At 53.6% G+C, this 23235-nt stretch overlaps 1 protein-coding gene across 6 annotated transcripts in view; it reads right to left on the reverse strand.

Moving 5' to 3' along the window:
- Positions 1-22064: 22064 nt before the first annotated feature.
- Triobp (TRIO and F-actin binding protein) overlaps positions 22065-23235 on the reverse strand; it is a 55707-nt gene continuing 54536 nt past the window's right edge. For all 6 annotated transcript variants that reach the window (XM_033766236.1, XM_033766238.1, XM_033766239.1 and 3 more), the window contains one exon: positions 22065-23167. In XM_033766236.1, the coding sequence (XP_033622127.1) occupies positions 23006-23167 (162 nt within the window). In that variant the 3' untranslated portion in view covers positions 22065-23005. The remainder of the gene's footprint in view (positions 23168-23235) is intronic.

Here is a 23235-nt window from a genome sequence, read left to right on the forward strand (position 1 = left end):
GCCTCTCAGGAGTCACCCCACCACTGGCCCCCCAGTACCCCTACCCCCTCTCTGTCCTTGGGGCCCCCAAGGATACTTTCCCAGGAAGAGTTGGAAGGATACTTTCAAACTTTGTCCCTTCCCCCTCCTGGGGCGTCTCTTAACACAGCGCGCCCCCAGACCTCTGCTTTGAGGTTACCTCCGGAGGCTGAACCTCCAGTGCTGCCTGGGTCTCCAGAGAGACATGGAGGGGGTCTTCCCGGTGTCCTACTGTCCTCAGAGACCCCCACATCTGCCCTGTATCCTAACGGAGAGTTCATTTACATGCCTCACTCAGCTTGGGAGTTTTGGGGGGTGTGAGGTAGAGCTCGCTGCCCCCTCATCCCAGTGCCCAGCGTGGGGGTCCAGTCCCTACTCCCAACACCTCTGGAGGTGGTGCGTGTGTTGGGGGGGCGGTCCACAATGGAGGAGCTGCCCCTATGTCTCTAACCAGAGACCGTTCTTGGGGGCCCCTGCAATGAAGAGAGGCCATGAGTGCTTTAGAGACTTGGGAAAAACGGGGCTCTATGGGGTAGGCATAGGAGGGGTCGCGTTCCTTGGGTCGTGACTAATCCTCGGGAAGGGTGCAGTTGTGTAAGGATCCGTGGCTGGGACCACCGCCATTTTCCTGGGACTATGCAATGCCTTTGTTAAAATACATACATCTTCCCGGGTGCGACCAGGCAGGTAGATACGAAGCGGACGAGGGGTGCCAGGCGCTGTAGGGAGTCCTGGCATTCGGAGGGACTTTAGGAGCTCAGAGACCAGCGAAAGGGACCCCGAACACCTTAAGAGCCCTTGTCTGCGGCAGACCTGCTACGCACGTGCCGTTATCTACTTGGCCGCTGCCCTGGGCTAAGATTCTGGGGGATGCTTGCCCCTTGGCACACTCCCTCAACAAATCCACTTTTCTTCCCTTCGAAATAAGGCTCTTTAATTAAACAATACCCTGGGAGTGAGAGTTTGTAGCTGATCAAAATGAAGAACGCGTCCCTGCTAAGGCCCGGGAGCTGTTCACAGATACCTAGGTCCTGCAGGGGAGGGGGAGGGGAGGGAGAGATGAGGTCGTAGTTAGGGGGTTACGGGAGGGCTGCTACTGCACTTAGGAGTCAGACCAGGGTCCCCCAACATCAGGGGATGGATTAATCCCAGTGATTAGTGGAGGGGGGAGGAGAGGCCAAAATCGTTAGAAGCGGTGCTCCCTGGGCTTATTTCCGTGGCACAGGCAGGAAAGGCGGAGCCCTTGAAGGGCCAAGTTAGTTCAAAGGTCAAGGTTCTTACTTCGATGATGTCAACCCGCCAAGTTGAACAAAACAATACCGTGGTAGGTTTGTTTTGGTCCTTTTTTCAAAAACAATCCTACTGGTTCCCACTAAGACCTCGGTGGGGGGAAACACCCCCCCCATAGCTACCCCCATATCTGAGATGTTTTCCACGCGGCGCTCTTCAGAGACGTTGTCACCGCCACCTGGCTGAGAATTACTGCAGGAATCCAATAGCACAATGTTGACTTTTTTTTTCAATCGCCCAGCGCATTGCAGTTTGCAAAGTGCTCTCAGCCGGGATCCATATCCCGTGCTTCCCGCCTGGGGGCTGGTAATATCCCTACCTGCACAACCCCAATTTTACTGTGGTGGCCGCGGGGCTTAGGGAGGAATGGGGAGACCGTGAGGCTCAGCTACCGCGATCGCCAGCCTTCATTCCAAGCTATCGCGCACGTCTCTTCTCCCCGCCCATCCCAGCGACCTGGAATTCTCCCCCGGAACTGGAGCTGGGTGGGGCGTCCAGGCTTCCAGCGTGCTGTCGCCCTTCTCCAGGGACGGCAGGGATCCCCGCCTCTCCTCCGCCTGTCGGGGGCCTGGGGGGGAAGGGGGGTTCTCTGGGCGTTGGGCGCCCAGGGCCGTGGGGGGACAAAGTGAGACAGGTTGCCTGGCATCCTACACGCCGCAGGGCGAGGGGGGGCTCGGTTCCAGCCGGGCCCACCCACTGCCTCTTCTCCTGCTGCCCTCCGGCCCACCCCCAGCGCCCCCTGGAACGCGAGGCCCTATAAAGCCCGCCCGCCCTGCCCCGCCTGCAGACGCTCCTGGGAAATGTAGTCTCCAGCCCAGCCTGACCCTCCGGAGACTCCGGCCCGCCGCCTCGGGTGGGATAACCTCACTTTCTACAGCTGTCTAAAGGGGGCTCCACGTGCCTCTAGGACTACAGTGAGAGGGACACGAACTCCTGAGTCTAAAAGTGTAAATCGCATTAGCGTGCTGGGGTCTGTTTAACTGGGGCAGTACCAGTGTCTACAGCCCTTCCACTGGTACGATGTTGGTTTTTTTGTTTTGTCGTTGTGTTTTTAGTACTGATTGAACTCGGGACCTTGTGCTTGTGAGGCAGGCGACGGCACCACTGAGTTAAATCCCCGACCCTTCCACCATGGTCTTGGCAAGAGGTCCACTCCTGCTGCACTCAGGACTCCTAGTGTACGTGCTTAATTTTTGCCAGCCCTGGGATATGGCTGCGGGGAGATTCTTATCCTTGTGGAGCAGATGTTCTAAGAAGTAAAGTACACAATACTTTCAATACTTCTTTGTCACACCATGATTGCAAAGAAACAGCAGGGTAGGGGTTTAGGCTATACTGAGCGCAGGTGGTCTGCAGTTTTAAATAGGGTGGTCCCAGAGGCCTCCTTAAGTAGCTGACATTTGAGTTGAGATCTGAAGAAGGTGAGGGAAGAAGCCATTCCTATTCTCAGAAGAAAAATCTTCCAAGTAGCAGGCACAGCTTGTGCAAAGACCCCGTGGCAGGAATGTACAGCATGGCTGAGTACAGGAGGGCAATGAGATGACTAAAAAGGCAGGTGGAAGCCAGGCTTGGTAGCGCACACCTGTAATCCCAGCACTCAGGAGGCTGAGGCAGGAGGATCACTGTGAGTTTGAGACCAGCCTGGGTGACATAGTGAATTCCAGGTCAGTCTCAGCTACATGGTTAGACCCTGTCTCAAAAAACCAAACCAAACAAAACAAAAAGGCAGGTGGATGTGGTTAAGTACAGCGGGCACCTAATAATGTAAGGTTTTGGTCCATTGGAGGGACTTTGGCTTTCACTTTGAGTGAGACAGTTACTGCGGGAGAGTCCTGAGCAGAGGTGAGACATGATCTGTGCCACACTCAGCTCTGGGAAGAGGCTGCAGAGGGTAGGCAAGGGCAGGAGCCAGGGTGGGGGCTGTGGTGGCATGCAGGTGAGAGAGTGGCACTTTGGCCAGGTGGTAGCAGTGGAGGGACAATCAGACAACAGGACAAGGACGGGGCCGGGGACATCTGCAAAGGACACCAAGTAGGAGGAACCAGGAGAGGTGGACAGGAAAAGAGGTGTGTGCGAGTGTGAGTGTGTGTGTGTGCACGGGGGGGGCAGTTGGTGAGCAAAGAGCGTGTCAGGGAGTGGGAGGGAGAGGCCAGTCCTGTTGCATGTCGCCCGCTGGGCAGCAGACAGTGTCCTTCCTGTGGCGTGGTGGTCACTGAAGACACCTGGCCCGAGTTCCGAGAGAGGGACCTGTGGCCGCTGGCAGCCCCTTCCGCTTTGCTTGGAGACATCTATCCTTGAGGACCAGCGGAAGTGCGGCGCTCTGCAGGGCTGAGCTGGGGGTTACAGCTGGAGCTGGCTGTGAAGGGTGAGTGGGGTTTCCAGGGGAGCAGTGAGCTCCTGGCCACAAGGCACGGCGCCCAGAAGGGGGAAACTGGGAAGGTGGGGCCGGGGGCGGGGTTCACCCTGGAGCCAAGCAGAAGGCAGAGCCGCAGGGCAGGGCTGTGGCTTTTTGGAAGGTGTCCAGTGAGGGTAGCTGTGGGGACAGAGACAGGGTCAGGTGCCCGTCTGGAGGAGAGAGTGAGGCGGTGAGAGTGGGCGGCTGGCGGGTCTCTCACGGGATGGGGACTGGGAGAGGGCGCCTCTTGTTTAGCTCCTCTGTCTTGCACCATCCCAGCCTTCCTCACCTGGGGCAGTTCTGTGCCCCTGAGGGATATCGGGCAATGCGTGAATCAGAGAGGTGAAGCAACTTGGCCGCAGTCGCACAGCCAGCTGGGAGAGGAGCTGGATTTCAAATCGAGGCCAGCCTGCCGTCAAAGTGCTTAGCCGCCTCCCCTGGCGCTTCTCTCAGAGAGCAAATGCAGAAGGAAACCACAGTGGATGAGGGTTGGGGGCTCCGCAGCCCAGGGATGGAGGGACAGAGGCCTTTCAGAATCCTGGTGACCGTGTTCCCTCCTGTTGGAAGGCAGGATGTAATATGATCCTCTGGTTCTTAAGTGGGGGACCCCTCACTTACCTCTGTTGAGCAACGAGTGGACTTGTGTGGCCCTTCCTGGTGACAGATGGTACAACTTCCCCAGACGGAGCCTTCTTCCGGGTGGGGGATGGCCTTGGTATGTGATGGTGGCCACTGTATCCAGAGCCGCCTTTCCTTTCATTTTCCAAATTGTGGTAAAATACTTATGACATATCATCTTCACCATTTAAAATGTGTGGTCAGAGCCAGGGGCCGTGGTGCATGCCTGCAATCCCAGCAGTCGGGAGGCTGAGGCAGGAGGATCACAAGTTCAAGGCCAGCCTGGACTACATAGTGAGACCCTGCTTAAAAAAAAAAAAAGGAAGGAAGGAAGGAAGTATGGGTCCCCAGCATTAAGAATACTTCACTCCGGGTTTGTTGGTACACACCTGTAACCTAAGCTATTTGGGAGGCAGAGGCAGGAAGAGAGTGAGACCCTCTAGCCATGTGGGTGGGCTAAGGACATGGGCATCTTTGGGGGCATTGTTCTGGGCCTGCACACTTGCTTCACATGCACACTGCCAGGGGCTGAAGACTTGAGCAGAATCCCTCCACGGCCACCCCAGCACCACCTGAGAACCAATGGCAAGAGGGCAGTCCCACCCAGGGCCGGGGCAATTGCCAGGCTCCGACAAATCCTAGTTGGGCTGGAGGCTGGGAGCCTGCTGTGCAGTTCCTGTGTCCTGCTGCGCTGGGAGGGAGGGAGGGAGGGGCCTTGGTAAAACTGCTGGATTTGGTTAGGATTGAACCCAAGGCCTTCACACTGAGCTTTATCCCTGTCCCTTTTTGTCATTGTTGTGGTTTTGAGTTTTGGGTTTTCTTGATAGAGGGTCTCACTATGTAGTTTAGGCTGATTTTGAACTCACTTTGTAGTCCTGCCTGACCTCGAACTCTTGGTGATTGTCCTGCCTCAGCTTCTCCAGTGTTGGGAATCACAGTTTTGCGCCACCTGGCTTGCCCTTTTTTATTTTGAGATGAAGTATTACTAAACTGCTAAATTGCCCAGGGTGGGCTCAACTTTGTAGTCCTGTTGGCTCACCCCCCCAGAGTTCTGGGATCACAGGTGTGTACTATCATACCCAGCTACTACGGGTTGCTTTTCAATTAAAAGACTCCAAGTGCTACCTCGTCCAGGTGGGGGCAGTCTGTATTTCTGCCAGGCCCACAGGCAAAGAGTAACAGGGCTGAGCTGAAAAGATGGGACCCAGAGCTGTCGTTCTCAAGTGAGGGACTGCCACGGGTCCCTCTTTCCCCTGTTCACCCTTTGTCTCCAAGTCTTGCCCGAGTCCCCTCAGGACCTCTGTTCCTCCATCTGCCTCATCTACCCCAGGTATGAGCCCCAACTGCAGGGCAGAAGCCACCACCCCCGTGCAGGGAGAGGCACAGGTGTGGGTTGTGCTTGCACACTTATTGGCGCCTAGCGTGCACAGGACGAAGGTTCGCTCACCCTCGTGAGGCTTGACTGTTCCTGTGATTGTGACACACTCTACAGAGGAGGGGAGGAGATTGGTGACAGGGACAGCTGTGTGGGCTGCCTCGAGCCCTAGGGCAGGGATGTGCTGAGGCACCCCGAGAGAGGTGGGATTTGTTCTAAGTGCAGGGAGAAACCACTGGAGAATTTTCATCTTGCAATGTTAAGCTGCAGAAGATAATTTCGAATCTCACTGTGTAGCCCAGGCTACACACTGCAAGTTTGAGGCCAGCCTGGGCTACATAGGGAGACCCTGTCTCAAAAGTAGGGGGTGCCGACGACAAGAATATTGGGGGACAAATCCAAGGATGACATGAAGGGTTGATTGGCGGGGGGTGGTGAGGAAGAAATGGAAGACTTCTGGTTTTCTGGAGCGGAAGCAAAGGTAAGTGAGTCAGAGATGCCTCGGCCGGGGAGTCTGACCTGAGCCTCTCTTTGGTGGCACCCCTGGTGGTCCTGGTCCTTCCTGACCTCACCCTCAGAGGCAAACTCTCACTCACTTCTCCCTGGATAGGAAACCAGGCGCTATCTCACGTGGAAGGAGAGGTGAATGAACACAAAAACAAACACTCCCAGACCAAGACAGAAAAAAGCAGGAATGGCCCAGCAGTTAAACTTTAACTGATCTAAGGTCAACCTGAACTGGTTTCTAAATTCTCCAGTGAGGGAAATCATTCCCAAGGCAAACACTGAGGTTTTGCTCCTGCAGAGGTAGCTTTCTTCCTTGCCTGGACACTGTTCTTTTATCTTATCTGCAGTACTGAAGGTGGAACCCAGGGCCTCGTGCATGCTAAGCAAGTGCTCTACCACTGAGCTCCATCCCAGCCTTTTTTATTTTACTTTGAGACCAAGTCTCACCAAGTTGCTCAGGTTGACTTTGAACTTGTGACCCTCCTGCCCAGCTTCCGCAGTAGCAGGGATTACAGGTGAGCATCGGCTCACCCAGCTTGCTTTAGCCTTTGGAAGGCTCAGTGACTCGGACTCGTGTAGACTGACAGCATATCGGCCCTATATTAATTTCAGAAGGCAAGCTAAGGAAAATATGTGTGAGAGATCTTATTTTTATAAAATAGGAAACTTAGCGGCACACAGGTATATGATCATAGTTCATATTTATTGGGCAGTTCCTGTGTTAAAGTGACCTGTTGATGTATTCAACCCTCTGCCGTTACTATTATTATCCCTTCCTTTGTAGCCAGGCATGGAGGGGCACAGCTGTAATCTCAGCCCTCGGGGAGGCTGAGGCAGGAAGATCACAAATTCAAGCCCAGCCTGGAGGATTTAGCAAGACCATGTGTCTCAAAAATAAAACATAAAAAAGGGCTGAAGATGTAGCTAAATGTAAACACTCTAGCCCCAGTCCTCAATGCCACAAAAAACAAAACAAAATTTCCTTCCCACCTTGGAAACAGGTGGGTAGCTGGACAGCCTTAGCAGGAAGGAGACCCCAGGGTCCCAGCCCCTCCCTTGTGAGGCTCAGTAGGGTGAGCCCTACCTGGGCATCTGGACAGTCCTGTCCAAAGTCGGCTGTCAGAGGGCACCTGGACCTCAGAGGAAATAACTCCTGGTGTGCGAGGGGTGTGGGCAGTGACCAAGCTTGGAGAAAGGCAGGGGCTGATAAGGCAGGCAGACACCACTTGTGGTTGGGCCGAGGGACCCACCCTCTCTGTGTCATTTGTAGTCAGCAGCCAGGGCCGGACTGGGCCAAGGGACTGAGAGGGCTGTGTCCCCCAGCCCTGTGACGTGGGATGACTTCGAGACACAGCAACTCTTGGGATTCTCAGGCAATTCTGGAAGAGACCTCAAGAGGGAGATGCTGGGCTTCTCACTAATAAATGTGTGAGATGCAGGAGAGTTTGATTAAAAGACAGCCGAACACTGTGACAGGTGACAGGCGCCCTCCGAGCTGCTTCCGGGCGGGCCGTGGGTGTGTGGGTCACACTGCACATTAGCAGTGGCTGTTTGTTCTGAGAACTGGCTCATGGCTGGGCTGGAAGAGACCTCAAGAGGGAGATGCTGGGCTTCTCACTAATAAATGTGTGAGATGCAGGAGAGTTTGATTAAAAGACAGCCGAACACTGTGACAGGTGACAGGCGCCCTCCGAGCTGCTTCCGGGCGGGCCGTGGGTGTGTGGGTCACACTGCACATTAGCAGTGGCTGTTTGTTCTGAGAACTGGCTCATGGCTGGGGGCTATAAAATCAAGACCTTTCAGCTGGACATGGTGGCTCACAATTGTGATACCAGCAATCTGGGAGGCTGAGGCAGGAAGGTTGAAAGTTCAAGCCCAGGGCCGGGGATTTAGCTCAGTGGTTCCGCTGCCTGCCTTGCAAGCGCAAGATCCTGAGTTCGATCCCCAGTACCAAAAAAAAAAAGTTCAAGCCCAAGCTGGGAAATGTAGTAATTTTGCAATCCCCTTTCCTAAAACAAACAATAAGAAAGGCTGGGGGTGCAACTCAGTGTGAAGGCTTTGAGTTCAATCCCCAATACTCCAAAAAATTTTTTTAAATATCAGTTCCATTGCATTTGATTTGATGACAGATATATACATACATATACATTGTATTGTTCCACTTTTTAAGTAAAAAAAAATAAATTAAAAGCTGCATATTTATATATAATATATATATATATATTTATTGGTACTGGGGATTGAACTCAGAACCTTGCCATTGTGAGGCAGGCAGCAGCACCACTGAGCTAAATCCCCGGCCCTAATACCATTTTTTTAACACCCAAAGAAAGAAATCAAAGGAGACAATGGGAAAATTGAAAGACCTCCTATGTTTGTAGACCGGCAGATTTAATATTGTTAAAATGGTCATATTGCTAAAAATGACCTAGTTTCAATGCGATGCCCATCAAATCCAATGATATTCTTCACAGAAGTAGGAAAAAGTCCTAAAATTCATATGGAAATACACACACACACAAAAACAAAATAGCCAAAGCCACCCTAAGCAAAAAGAGCAAGGCTAGAAGCATCCCAATACCTGATTTCAAATTATAGTCCAAAGTTCTAACAGGAACAACATGGTACTGGCATGGAAGTAGGCTTGTAAACCAAGGGAATAAAACCATGGACACAGAAACAAACCTGCACAGCTACAGCCATCTGATTCTGGATGAAGAAATGGAAATCTACACTGGAAAAAAGGGGCCAGGGATGTAGCTCAGTGGTGCTGTGCCTGCCTGGCAAGTGCAAGGTCCTGAGTTCGATCCCCAGTACCAACAAAATGAAACAGCAACAACAACAACAAAAACACTACACTGGGAAAGAGACGGCCTCTTTAACAAACAGTGCTGGGATACTGGGTACCCATTTGTAGAAGACTGAAATCCGATACACAAATCAACTCAAAATGGATTAAAGACCTGGGAATAAGACCTGAAACTTCAAAACGATTAGAAGAAAACAGAAGGGAAAAGTTTGAAATACAGGCACAGGCAAAACCCTCCTGAAAAGACTCCACTGGCTTGGGAAATAATAGCAGGAATTAAGAAATGGAGCTGCATGTGGGGCTGGGGATGTAGCTCGGTGGTTTCACTGCCTGCCTTGCAAGTGCAAGGACCAGAGTTCAATCCCTGGAACCAGAAAAAAAAAAAAAAAAAATGGAGCTGCATGGATCTGACAGATCCCAGCACAGCCAAGAGAGCAAAGCAGCAGCCTGCAGAATGGTAGGTATCTCCGCCAGCTACTCTACCTCAAAAAGGTAAACCTGGAGTGGATAAAGAATTCAAAAAACTTAACACCAAAAATACCCAAGAGCCTAGTCAACAAATAAAATCCAACAGAGACTTCGCAAAAGAAGTACAAGTGGTCAATAAGTAATGAGAAAGTGTTCAACATCTTTAGCCATTAGGGAAATGCAAATTAAAACGACACTGAGATTCCATCTCACCCCAGTCAGAACGACTATCATCAAGAACACAAAAAACAGGGCCAGGGATTTAGTTCACGGGTGCCACTGCCTACCTCACAAGTACAAAGTCCCAAGTTCCATCCCTGGTATTCCCCTCAAAAGAATACAAAAAACAAGAGCCAGATGTGGTGGCACACACTTGTGATCCCAGCAATCAGGAGGCTGAGGCAGGAGGATCGCTATGAGTTCGAGACCAGCCTGGGCTACATAGTGAGTTCCAGGTCAGTCTCAACTACATAGTGAGACCCTGTCTCAAAAAACCAAAACCAAACCAAAACAAAACAAAACAAAAAACAAAAACACATCTGTGCAGAACATGACTAGTATTTTTACCTTTGTTATTATTTTAAGCAATGTAACTATCCAGTAGTAGTGGATACACAATGCGTACGTTGTGTAGTGAGAATAAGTAATCTAGAGATACACTGTCTACAGGCGGAAGGTTATATGCAAGCACTTCGCATTTTATCTAAGGGACACAATTACCACCCATGGGTGTGGGTATCCGAGGGATGTCCTGGAACCAGTCCCATCTGCCCCCAAGGAAACACAGTACAAGTGGTGTCGCTGTCTGTCAGCAGAGGGCTCAGGGAAGCAGGGGCAGCCCAGGTTAGCACAGGTGAACCTGGGCAGAGACTATGCAGATGTTCATTGTACTACATGCAACTCACTGGTGGGTTTGGAAGTTTGCAGAGTAAGTTGGAGGAAAAGCATTCAAGGCCTGAGGAGTCTGCTGGCAAAGACCTGGCTCTGGTCCCAAGTGCCACACTCACCTGTACCTGCTCTCCCCATCCTGAGAACCCCACCCCTGCAGTGCCTCTGGGCTGAGACCCTTTGCAGCCCTCTTTTTTTGTACCATGAATCGAACTTGGGACCTTGTGCTTTTGAGTCAGGCGGCAGCACCACTGAGCCAAATCCCTGGCTCCTTTGCAGGTCTTTTTACTGGATTCCTGCCCAGACCCTCTGCAAAGCTTCAGCAACCCCTTCCTCTTTCCCTGCTCTGCACAGACCGAGACCCTGGCTCCAGGGTGAGGCGTGCACCCCTGGGCTTTGCCTAGGAGACAGGGTCCTGCCCAGATGCTGCTTGGAACCCAGCATCTGGTCTCCTCCCTGCTCAGGTGGCTTCCTGCTCACTTATCCCCTGCCCCATCAGAGTCCTTTCCAGTCCTAGGCAGGTATGTGTGGGCAGCAGAGGTCCTGTTCTTTTCCCCTCCTGCAGAGTCTCCTGTTGGTGGCCGGGGAAGCCGGGATGCATGGAGCTATGGGAGGGAGGGTCTTTTACAGAAAGCAGTAACACCTTGAAGCCTCAGCACCAGCTGTTTTCCTGGCTTTGGGCACATTTCTGAGAGGAGGTGGTCAGCTGATCTTGACCTTGGGGCCCTTCCTGGGAGCAAGAGCCTGGCTGGAGGAGGAGATAAGGAGGGGGTCCCTGGGCAGTGGGGGGGGGCAGAGCAGAGGTTCCAGAAGAGATGACAAAGCAAGAGACCATGGCCCATCCCTTGGGGTAAGAGCCCTGATTACTGTCCTCAGCACTTCGCCCTCCTCCCAGGCTGCCCGGCAGAAGGAGCCATGAGCTTCCTGGGAATATGCAGTAAAGAATTCCGAGTAACAGAATGGCAGAAGCTAAGAATTCTGGACTCATCTGTATTAAAATTCTAAAACTCTAAACATGAGAATCATCATCGGTTACGAGAGGCTGGCTGGGCAGACCAGCAGGTCTTTCCTCTCTGCCTTGTACCCATGGCGCCCTGACCAGCACCAGTTCCCACAGGGACCCACGCCTCAGCCTGGCTGCTCACTGGCAACGGCCATGCCCACCTGGGGCCCCAACACAGCGGCGCCATCCGCCACTTCCTGCAGGTATCCTGGGTACAGAGAGGAGTGACCCCTGAAGGTGTTCAAGACCCCCTAGGCACTAGCAATGTAGGGCAATACCAGATGCATCCAATCCACCGCATGACCTGAGGTTGTTTGCTAACCCTCTCTGCACCCAGGTGCTCCCTCCTGTAAACTAAGGGGTGGTTTGGACCTCAAGCACCTGGTTGTCTGAGTTCAAACCCCAGGCCTAACGGTTGTAGGTTAGAGGTTCTTGTCCAGCTGACCCTTCCGGGCCTCCGTTTCTTCTCTGGGGGATTCCATCCATTAGGGATAATCACGCATCTCCCTGGCAGAGTTTTCACGAGGACTACATGCACATGAGCGCCTGTGAGCATGTGTGGGTGCTGAGTAGCTGACAAATGACGCCGCCACACCAGATGAGTGTCATTACATCCCAGGAGACTTGCTGACGCAGGTCAAGAGCAGGTTAAGAGTTGGCTGTGATCCTTATTGCTGGGGTTGCAGACACCTGGCTGGAAATTATGTGTTTAGCCTCCAGCAAGGCGGCAGAGACTTGGCCAGTTCAGTGTCCTGACTCCTGGGTAAGATTGGTATGAATTCAGGGTGGGGACAGTGATTTTTCTCCTGCTGGCCCACCAGCTTTTATTGGCAGTTCCTTGTGGCTTTGATTAAAGTTTGAAAATGTTGAAAACAGATGTTGGGTGCTTTTTCTCTTCGTGCAGTTTACAAGAAGACAGCTTTCACAAATCGGAGGAGGTCGGTACAGGAATTTAGCTTAAAGAAATAATTAAATATTCACACAAATGTATTTGGGTGTGAAGATGTTCACTGCATTGTTTTTGTTTTGTTTTTGTGTTGTTTTTGAGACAGGGTCTCACCATGTAATTCAGGCTGGTATAACCCAGCCTGGCCTTGAATTTGTGGCGATCCTCCTGCTTCAGCCTCTTGAGTACTGGAATCACAGGCGTGCGTCACCACACCCAGCTTCATCATTATTTTTGAAAATTGAAGAATGGGGAAAAAAACTTTCTGCGTGAAGCAGTCAGAGGGGCCAGTGGAATACATCTTAGTCCTAGCCAGACAGGAAGGACAAAGATGATCTGATTATCAGCATGGGGGTATAAGGGAAGGGTTAAGCGTTTTGAGGCTTTTTGGCAACCTATACATAATGTGACTCTCATGAGCAGTATCAGTTTTTCATTAAAGGGAATATATAAAGCTGAGCATGGTGCCACATTCCCATGGTCCCAACACTGACAGGCTGAGGCAGGAAGGTCAAAAGTTTGACTTCTACCCAGACAATTTAGTGACTTAGCAAGACCTTGTCCTAAAATAACAAGGGCTGGGATGTAGTTCAGTGTGAAGGCCCTGGGTTCAATCTCTGGGTGGTAGAGATATACACAGATATATTTGGGGGGGTGGTAATCAGGAATCAAACTCAGGACCTTGCAATTGTGAGGCAGGCATGGTACCACTAAGCTAAATCTCTGGCCCCAGGTGGTAGCTATATTATGATTCTTTTTTCTTTTAGCTCATCTGCTTTTCTGTCATACTGCTCACTTACGTGAGAAGGAGTAATCTTTTCCATTTAGAGGATAAGGAAAAAACAGCAAAACAGTTGGCTCCTGCTGGGTTTAGAGCTCTCCAGGGCCCTTGGTAGCAGTGGCAGCAGCCCAGCCCTTTCCCAGTGGCGGGGAGCACTGTGGATGAGGAGGCCCCGCACTCTCTTCTCCCTCTCATCTCCTGGGGTTTCCAGGCTTCCCCTGTGCCTGTTTGTGACGTCATGCACCTTCATGGCGGAGACGAATGTTCCCATTTTGTAGAGGAGAAAGGTGAGGCCCAGGGAGCTTAAGTGATGCGCAGGAAAAGGCCCTGGAGCTAGAATGCAAACACTGGCCTGGAAAGCCCACCGTGAGCTCCTGCCCGCTGTTGTGTGCGGGCTGAGAGAACAGCTTCTGTGTCCCCAGCCCGACACTGAAACCCCACGCTGAGGACCCCTGAAGTTTTGGCAGCTGAGGTCAGCAAGTCCTGGTACAGATGAGTCAGTACCCACAGCCCGGTGGAGCACTGTGACCCATTGCAGGGGTTTGGCGGCGGCGCTCAGCCAGCCACCCACCCATAAGGAGACCGCCTTTCCCATACTGCTTTGCAGCTGCCAGTGGTCACGTGACCAAGTTCCGGCCGAGAGGGCATCAGCGGAAGTGTGCTAGAGCTCGTTGCTACAGGCAGGGAGGAGACCCCAGCGTGGGCCCTGTGTCCCTTCTTTTCATTCCCTCTCTTGCTGCAGTGGAGATGTGAGAGCTGGACCCGGGTCAGCTATCGAAGGCCACGGGTACATCTGTGGGTAGAGGCCGTGTGTGACAGGCTGTGGCCAGAGAGGAAGGTGTATACAGAGTCTGAGCATGGTCACTGCGGCTCAGCCTTGGGTCCTTCCCTTTAGACTTTTTGTGGTAAGATAAATAAAATACCTCTCTTTCTTCCTTTCTTCCTTTGTAGTGCTGGGGATTGAATCCAAGTCTTTCAGCACCGTAGTCTTATTTTTTCTTTTAAGAAAGAGTCTCACTAAATTGTCTGGGCTGGACTCGCACTTGTGCTCTTCCGACCTCAGCCTCCCAAGTAGCTACAATTACAGGGATATGCCACCATGCTTGGCGGTAAGCATCTTTCTTGTTTCATCTACTGATGACCGGAACCTGCCTGGCTGCTGGGAATGGAGATACCCAATGTAAGCCTTATCTTCGTGGACTCTGGGCCCAGAGAGGAGGCAAAGATGAAACACATACTCGCGGAATGTGTCCACTTGCTCACCTGTCGGTCCACTGGGCGCCGGGGCAGCCGTGTGAATGGCCTCTAGGAGCCCCGGACTAAACGCCCTGAGATCCTGACTCTCTCTCTCCATCCAGGACAGCCGCCTCCTGCCCAGGGGCATCCAACACTGAGAAGGGCCTGGGGCCTGGAGGATTGCCTTGGCCCAGTGGAGAGCAACATTTGAGGCCATCTGCCTTTGCCCAGCACGGCACTCAGCTTAGGAGGAGGAAGCAGAGGACGCAGGAGAGTGGTACACGCGCAGGTGTGTCTGTTCACGCGTCTGCCCAAGTGCGCAGGTGAATAAGCGTCAACATGCTGGGGTGAGTAGAGTGCTTGCACTTGCGTGCGCGCGCGTGCGCATGCATACACACACACACACACACTTTGAAGTGTGTGCCAGATCTGTGAGCAGGTGAGTAGGCTTTTGTGTATGTGCCGATGAAACACACCCAGAGCCTCTAAGCCTGTCCTTCACAAAACTGTAACACGTCCTGTGAAATATGAGCTGTAATGTGACATTACCGTAGCATTAAATGTGCGATTATGTACATGAACATCCGCGTTAGAAATCATAACAAGCCGGGCGTGGTGGTGCATACTGTATGTAGTCCCGGAGCTCAGGAGGCTGAAGCAGGATTGCCAAAAGTTAGAGGCCAGCCTGAGCTACGTAGTGAGACCCTGTCACAAAAAAAGGGGGTGGGAGGAAAACTTGGTGGTGAGAATCAGTTAGACACTGCCCTCCGGATGCCACAGACACTGTCTCGGGGATTCCTCGCTCCTTCCTATGTGGTCCATACTGTGATTACCATGCCAGAGGTGGGAACTGGGCCCAGAGAGATTGAGTGACTTCCCTGAGGTCACACAGCTCATCAGATGGCTTTCTTTGTTGTGTGCACCCTTGGAGGCCGATGCACAAGTGTGTGGGCTGCAGACACAAGCAGGAGTGCACAGGACCGGCAGAGGTGCTGTACTTGTGAACCCGTGCATCCACACCTGTGTGGTGTGGAGATGGGCGTGTGCAGGGAGTGTCTTCCAGCCTGGAGCGGCCTCCTCTTGCCCTGGTTTATCCCTGGAGGCTCAGCGGAAGTGGAGGAGTCAGAGGTGTTGCCTCTGTCACGCAGCCTCCCCCTTCTCTGCTGCCCCTGCCGTCTGTGTGTCTCTCTCTCTCTCCTCTCTCTCTCTCTGCCCATCCCTGTGTCACCCGGATGTCTGGAATTAGCTTGACCTGTCCAGGGACACTCACGACTTCACTTAAGCCCTTTATCATCCCCTCAGGTTAGGGGTGCATCCTTAGGCAGTGTCACTGAGCAGAGGGGCCGGGGTGTGAGGCCAGCATGGCTGCAGCCTGCCACCCACAATGTACTGTGTTCGGGGCTCTTTTCTTATTTCTTATTCCTAGTTAATCCAGGTGCCTATAATCCCAGTACTCTGGGAGGCTGAGGCAGGGGGAGGGCAAGTTGGAGTCCAGCCTGGGCAATTTAGCAAGACCCTTTCTCAAAAAGATAAAAGGGTATTGCTTCTCGGCCTTTTGGCTAAGATCAAGTGTAAAAAGATAAAAAGGTTCTGGGGATGGTAGCACACACCTATGATCCCAGCACTCTGGAGGCTGAGGCAGGAAGATCACTAGGAGTTTGAGGCCAACCTGGGCTACACAGTGAGTTCAAGGCCAGACTGAGCGATATACTGAGACCCTGTCTCAAAAACCCAAGAATTAATAAATAAATAAATGCAAAATTAAAAGAGATGGAGAATGTATTCAGCACGAAGGTCCAGGCTTCAATCCCCAGAGCTACAAAAAGGACAGAACTAAACAAAGCGAAACCAAAAAACACCCACACATTTCTGTTTACATTGGGAAAGGTAACGCACGCACACAGGCAGCAGTTCAGAACCCGGGGGAGCATCTCACATGGACGCAAGTATCTCATGACTCTTTCCCCAGGTCTTCGTGCCCTGCGTCCCTTCACGTGGTTCACTCCTTCCGGGATGTGCTTTCATATGTGAGCCCTTCTGAGAGAGCCTGAACACGTGCGGTGCACGTGCAAGCCTGCACTGGACATATTTTCTTTTTTGTTTTACCCAGTGAGTCCCCCTCACACAGTTGCGTACCCTGCTTTTTGTACTGTTTCCTTCCTTTCTTCCTTTTTTATTCATTGTTTTGAGACAAGGTCTCATGTAGCCCAGGGTAGCCTTGAACTCATGGCAATCCTCCTGGCAGGTGTGTGCACCACCACAGCCATCTCCTGAGAAATTCTTCTACCATCGTGCTGCTGTTCTCCTCTCCCACAGACTTTTGCAGAACCATGGACCAGGAATGAATGAGTGAAGAGGTGAGCCAGAGGAAGCGAAGCAGAGCCTTGACTTCGGGGGCCCCTGTGGTCACGGCCAGCCAAGTATCATGAGAGGTCAGTTGAGCATCAGCACCCCATGGCGCCTCATAACGATGCAGCTGCATCTCCACTGGTCACCTTTTGGGCACACTTGGCCAGTGCATCTAGGTGTCTGATTGTGAGGGAGGATGTGGCCACTGGGACATGGCCCTGGACCTGTCTAGGCCAAGGACACAGGGCCAGTAGATGGTTGAGCAGGGACTGGGCAACTACAGGACGCACCTCCTCCCCTTTGTCAGCCTCCTGGAGCCAGCCTGAAGCTGTGAGGGGGTTTACAAGGGCCAGGCACCCGGGCCAGGCACCCAGGCCAGGGCAGCCAGAGCGGATAGTGTCTGGCCTTGGCACTAAGGGAATGGTGTGAAGGTATGGGCATGAGAGTTGGGCACTCTGGGCAGAAAGCTTGGCGGGCCCTCTACTATGCACACAGTGACAGAGGGCCGGCCTACCACGTGGGTGCCCCTGAAATACCTTCCTACCCTCTCTGGGAGCCTGCAGCCTTCCTGAGCCCTTCAGGAGATGGTTTGATTATACATTGCTCTGCTTCTCCAGGGAAACTGAGGCAGAGGTGTAGAAATGCCCTCCCTACTCTCCAAGTTCAGCCCCCAAGGTGGGGAATTAAGGGACTTGGTTTCTAAGTGGGTTCCATCGAGAAGCCCTGGACCAGGTCCGGACAAAACCCAGACCTCAGCTCCATAACCAAGTGACTCAGGGTACTGAGCTGGGCCCTGGCCCCTCCCTGGCAGACTGGGGATGATTGGCCTGCCTTCCCACTGGCTGTTCGGGGGATTAAAGGAGGCAGAGTGTGAGATGCTTATTACTGGGTGTGGCCCCAGCCAGGGGCCAACAAAAGTGGATGTTATTACTGCCAGGGGAGGCTGCTTGAGCAGAAGGTCTAGCTCTTGAATTGTTGACCTTGGGTGAGTCACGGTCCCTCTCGGGACCTCGGTTTCCTCCCCTGTGAAATGGAGAGAGTCACGAGTACTTCAAAGCGTGCCCTGAGCATGAAGAGGGGTGCTGTCTATAAAGTGTGCTTGGGCAGATGCTCCATCAAAGCAGGCTCCTCCCTTCCTGGGCCTCAGAGTCTACCCGGCCCTTGTAAAATACAAATGCGACGCAGGGGTGACACAAGTGACTCAAAGTCACAGCCTGCCCTTTCATGTACTGGAAACTGCCATTAGTCCCCCGGGCTGGCTGCTGGGCTTCCCAGTGGGTTTATGGGGAGACCTAACCTCTGCTATTTTTGTGGGGGCTAGGGCCATGCCCTGAGCCTTTTGAGTGCTAGGATCATGCCTGGCTTTGTGTCAAGCATTTGTGTGTGTGTGTGTGTGTGTGTGTGTAGCATTTTAAATGCAGCATCATTTCATTCAGTCCTCACAACAATCACAATAACAATAGCTAATTTGGTACCGGGGATTGAACTCGGGTCCTTGTGCTTATGAGACAGGCAGCAGAACCACTGAGCCAAATCCCTGGCCCTGTATGACATTTTAACTAGGCACCAGACGCTCTTCTCAGCATTTTGCATAAAGTATTAGCTCATTCTCAATCCTCACAACACTCAGCAAGGTAGCTACTGTTTCTGTTTTACAGATGAGGAAACTGAGACACTGAAAGGCCATGTAACTTGCCCAAGGTTGCAGAGTGGGGCAGGGTATCCACAGAAGGCTGCCTGAGCCCTGGACCTGGCCTCTCCCTGGACATCCTCCTGCCCACTGTGCCTGTGCTGGGTGAAGGCCTCTGGGTCAGGGAGGGCAGCGGTGTGAACGTGAAGAGCCACTGGGGCCTGTGTTCTCAGTTTTCCAAGGATGTGCTGCTGTTGGCTGGCAGGGTCCCCTCCCTACAGGCCCCTGGGGCCAAGAGTGAGTGGGTGGCCCCACACCTCCTGCATGGGGCAGCGCTGGGGAGACAGCCCTGGCTTTTGAAAATGGAGGCAGAATGAAGTCAGCCTCCTTGGTGACAGGAAGTGGCACTGCAGGGGGACTGGACTGGCCACAGTGTCCAGGGGTCAGTGGGGTGCTGGGGACACAGAGCAATGGCTTGGAAAAGCCCCGGGGACACAAAGGCACAGGGCATCGGAGAAGTGCGTTTTTGGTGCTGACAAATTCAGAGCCCCTGGTGGCCTCCTCCGTCCTTAGCACCTGCTCACGAAGGCCACCATGCCAGCTTCTCTGTCCTTTCCTCCTTCTCCACCTTGGGGATCTGCTCTTCCTGGAGGTTCTGTCCTCTGCTCTCCTCCAGCTGCCTGCTGCCCCTGGGCTGATCTGAGGCCTTCGATAGCTCCCACGTGCCCACTATGTCCCACTTCCCCTGGGGCTCTGGCCTGAGCCAGGGCATGGCCTCCTAAGATGCCCCAGCATTTGCCCCTGGTTAGACAGGAAGTTAGGGCAGGACATAAGGCCACCACTGGCCTCCCTGGTCCCTTTGAAGCTCCAGGCTCCCAACAAATGCAGCTGTGTACAGCCCCACTGGGCAGTGCCTTCCACCTCTGGAGCCAAGGGAGATGCGGTGCACCCGACACTTGGTCCCCGCAGCTCCAGCTCCCTTCCAGAGCCCCCGACTCCCAGGCCAGGCTGCCACACTCTCTGTGCTGACTGTGCCCACTCAGGAGCCCCCACCCTCCTTGGAGACAGAGACACCCTGAGGACAGGATGCTTAGGTCCATGCTGTGTCCCCAGGGCCTGACCCAGAGGCACACTCAGGTCTGAGCACTCATAGAGGAGCAGGATCTGTAAGGGTGGCGCACGCCTGTAACCTCATTGCTCTGAGGCCTAAGCAGGAGGATTGCAAGTTTGAGGCCAGCCTGGGCTACTTAGCAAGCCCCTATCGCATAAGCAAAAATTTTAAAAAGGGCTGGGGATATAGCAGAGGCCCTGGGTGCAACTGCTGGTGCTAAAGAAAAGGAGGAGGAGAAAAAGGGGGAGGATAAAGAAAAAGAGGAGGAAGAGGAAGGGGGAGGGCAGAGGGGAGGAAGAGGAGGGGAGGAGAGGGATGAGGGAGAGAAGTTGAGCAGGTTGGTGGGAAGACAGGCCTTCGGGTGGCCTTGACAGAGGTGCAGAGTCCTGAGAAAGGTCTGGATACAGACACGCGTGGTTAGCCCAGCCAGTGACAAAAGCCAAGGGTGAGAGAGGACAGGAGAGCTGGGGCGGAGCGGGGAAGCACAGCACTAGAGGGCTGGTGGAGGAGCTGGAGAGGTGGGTGGAGGGTAGAAGGCTGAGGGGACCATGCTCCCATGGCCCGCCCCTCTGGCATTCGGGCCCTGCTGCTGTGCTGTCTCCTGGAGCCTGGGCTCTGACATTTTGACTAAGGTGGTAGGGGCAATGCCACAGGTTCCCAAGGCTAATTCGAGGTATACACCTAGGTTTCCTCTCCCAATCTCTTTCTCCCTCCTGCTCTCCCTCTCCTCTCCCTTCCTTCTTGGGCACTGGGGATCAAGCCCAAGACCTTTGCACTTTATCTCTACCCCCCCCTTTTTTTTTTGAGATAAGGTCTTTTAAGTTATTAATTTATCCAGGCTGTGTTCCAACTTGAGATTCTCCTGCTTCAGCCTCCTGAGGGCTGGGACTACAGGTGTGTGCCACCATGCCTGGCTTCTGTGTAGGTCCCAGCTGAGACCTCAGACCTATAAGGAAGACATCATCGTGGACATCCAGACAGGGAGTGGGGGGACTTCCATCCTGGCCTGTTTGACCACAGCTGCAGAAGGGACACAGAGAACTGCCCAGGCGAGCCAGCTCCACCCACAGGGCCAGGAGCACTAACAGAAACTTATTCTAAGCTATGAAGGTGGTGGGAGTTGGCCACACAACAGCTGGTGGCTCAATTCCAACTTGGCCTCTGGGGACAGCACTGCCTGTTTTAACAGATGGCAACGGGGAAACACAGCCTGGACGGGGAAGCCAGTCAGCGATGTCCTGGAGTCAGCTGGAGGGAAGCAACAGCTGGGGTGGGAGCTGGGCTGGTTGGCCTGGGCCAGACCCTGCAGTGACGTGTGTGGGCCAAACTCCATGTGTAACTGAGGTGATGAAATTTTCCCCTGGTGGTTAGCTGGGCACCTGCTAGAACCCTGGCTTAGTCCTTTTTCTTTCTTGCGATGCTAGGAATTAAACTCAGGGCCTTGTGCTTGCTAGACAAGCGCTGTCCCACCAGGTTATATCCCCACTCCTGGCTCCTTGTGATACCGGGAATCTGGGGACTGAACCCATGGCCTTTGCCCTGAGCTTTACCCCTAGTTCTTTTTATTTTGAGACAGGGTGGTGCTAAATTGCTCAGGTGGAACTTGAACTTGCGATCTTCCTGCCTCAGTGCTAGGATTACAGGCATGTGCCACCATAACCCGGCTCTTGCGGTCTGTTTAATGTGAAGTGCCTGATGACTTACGACAGATGGGGAGCAGCTTTTCATGTTGGCCTGTTTTTTTTCCTGCTCACTCAGGCAGCCCTGGAGACAGGGTGGGAGTGGGGAGGCCAGTGAGTCAGCCGCTGCCAGAGCAGGTGTGATGGGCTGACGTAGGGATTGAAGCTGGAGGGTGGGAGCTGGGTGGGGGGTGCCCGGGCCCTGGCCTCAGACTGAGGGTGTGGTGCTACCAACTGCAGGCATCTCATCTCCCGGTGGCTCGGAGACCTCCTCCAGGACAGGGAGTCCCGGGGAAGGCTGGGTGGGTGGACAGCCTGGGGAGCCTGGCTTCTCTCACTTGCAGCACGTGGCTGAGACGAGAGCCCAGAGTGAAGACTTCTGCCACTGCTTTCTGAAGGCCTCCCTTCCTTTTAAAAGTGAAGAGCTTGTGGGTGTCCCTCTCCACCCCACCCACACTTCCTTTGCATCCCCTTGGTGGAACAGTAAACCCGGAGCTTTAATTCCTGATGCTGTGCCATCACTGCCCCAGGTCTTTCCCAGCATGCACCAGTGATGCTTGGGATTTCTGCTGCTGTTCCCTCTGCTCCAATGGCCCTCGTGACTTTCCCATGTGGAAAACTCTTCTTTCAAAGCTGCTCCCAAAAGCAGCTGTGGCCAGTGTGGGTTTCCTCGGAGGTCCCACAGCCTTTGGGACCCGACCCACTGTGTTTCTGTGGCTCAGCCCCATGTGTGACCATGACTGACACCCAGCCATGATGGGACACCTGTCCCTGGGGGCCTCGGCCAGGCCTGGAAGAAAAACCCACCTGAGGTTCCAGCACAGGAGGGGACCTGCCGAGGCCATGGTCAAGGGCAGCCCCTGTTCCAGCCCCCTTATCAAGGCCTGGGATCAGGGCCCTGCTTCAAGGCCTCTTGGCAATGAGGTGGCCTGACTCACTGGGACACATGACAGCCACACTGACTCAGTAGGTCAGGGTGGGCTGGACTCCCTGGCACCACACAGGAACGTCACAGTCCCTGGCCTGTGGAAGAACTAGATTCTCAGCAGCCCACAGCCACCAGCAGTCACCAATATCAGGAAGGAAAGGGTGCGAGCTGGAAGACACCATAAGAAACCCCAATCTCCACGTCCCACCTTGCCTGGCCATCTAGGACATCTGAGCCAAAGGAATGTTTTATTAAGTTAAGAAGGTTCCCAGAGGAGAGAGGAGCCTTCATGGGTGACACCAGCGGATCCACATCCAGTGCCCCTCAGAGGGGACACGGGACTGCTGGCTCCCTCCGCCCCTCTGTCCATAACCACTGGGTGTGGGTCCACCCAGGGCAGGAAGTTGTTAGTAGGAGGTAGGGTGGGAGGAGGGGGCTGGCTTCCCACCCCTCCTGGGCAGTGTCCACTGCCAGGGCCACTGCACAGAAGCCAAGCAGAGGCTGGAGACAGAGCAGAGCCAGTGTGGAGACACAGGCCACCAGGGTTAGCATTTTCAAAAAGTATAAAGTGTTTGGGAAAAAAATCTATATAAAAATCTCTTCACATAGAAAATCCTGAAGGTGCAAGGTAAGACCCAGTGCGAGGGGCATGCTCAGATATGCCGAGTGTGTGTGTGTGTGTGCATGCGCGTGATTGTGTGTACCTGTGTGTGTGGCAGGTGCACACGCGCCTGCGGACCACAGAGGGTGGGGAGGAAGCTCGGTGTTTGACTCCCATCTGTCAGGAAAGGAGGCCACTGGTCCCATTTGGCTGAAAGGACTGCAGCTGGGTGGACCGAGAGACCTGGGAGACGAGGGTGGATGCTGAGGGCTGAGGCGGACTGCTCCTCCCAGAGCAAAGACACAGCACTGGAAGCCCCTTGCGGGACAGGTGTGGGTGGGTCCAGGCCTCACGGCGTCCAAGGCGCCCACCTCTACTCCGCCAGGCTGTTGCGCGTGCCCTCCTTCTCCTGCAGGGCGGCCATGGCGAGGCGCAGGTGCTCCTTCAGCTGCTCAATCTCCTGCTCGGACCGAGTCTTGATGTGATTCAGCTCCACATATACATCCTGGTACTTTCCCGAGGTGAAGCGCTTGTCCTGGGGGGCGGGGAGGGGACGACCATGTCTTCTCTGCTCCCTGCTGGCCAGCACAGAGTGGCCTGGCC

Source organism: Fukomys damarensis, unplaced genomic scaffold (assembly GCF_012274545.1).
Source record: "Fukomys damarensis isolate Sample0158 unplaced genomic scaffold, DMR_v1.0_HiC HiC_scaffold_19, whole genome shotgun sequence".
NCBI classification, from domain to species: Eukaryota; Metazoa; Chordata; class Mammalia; order Rodentia; family Bathyergidae; genus Fukomys; species Fukomys damarensis.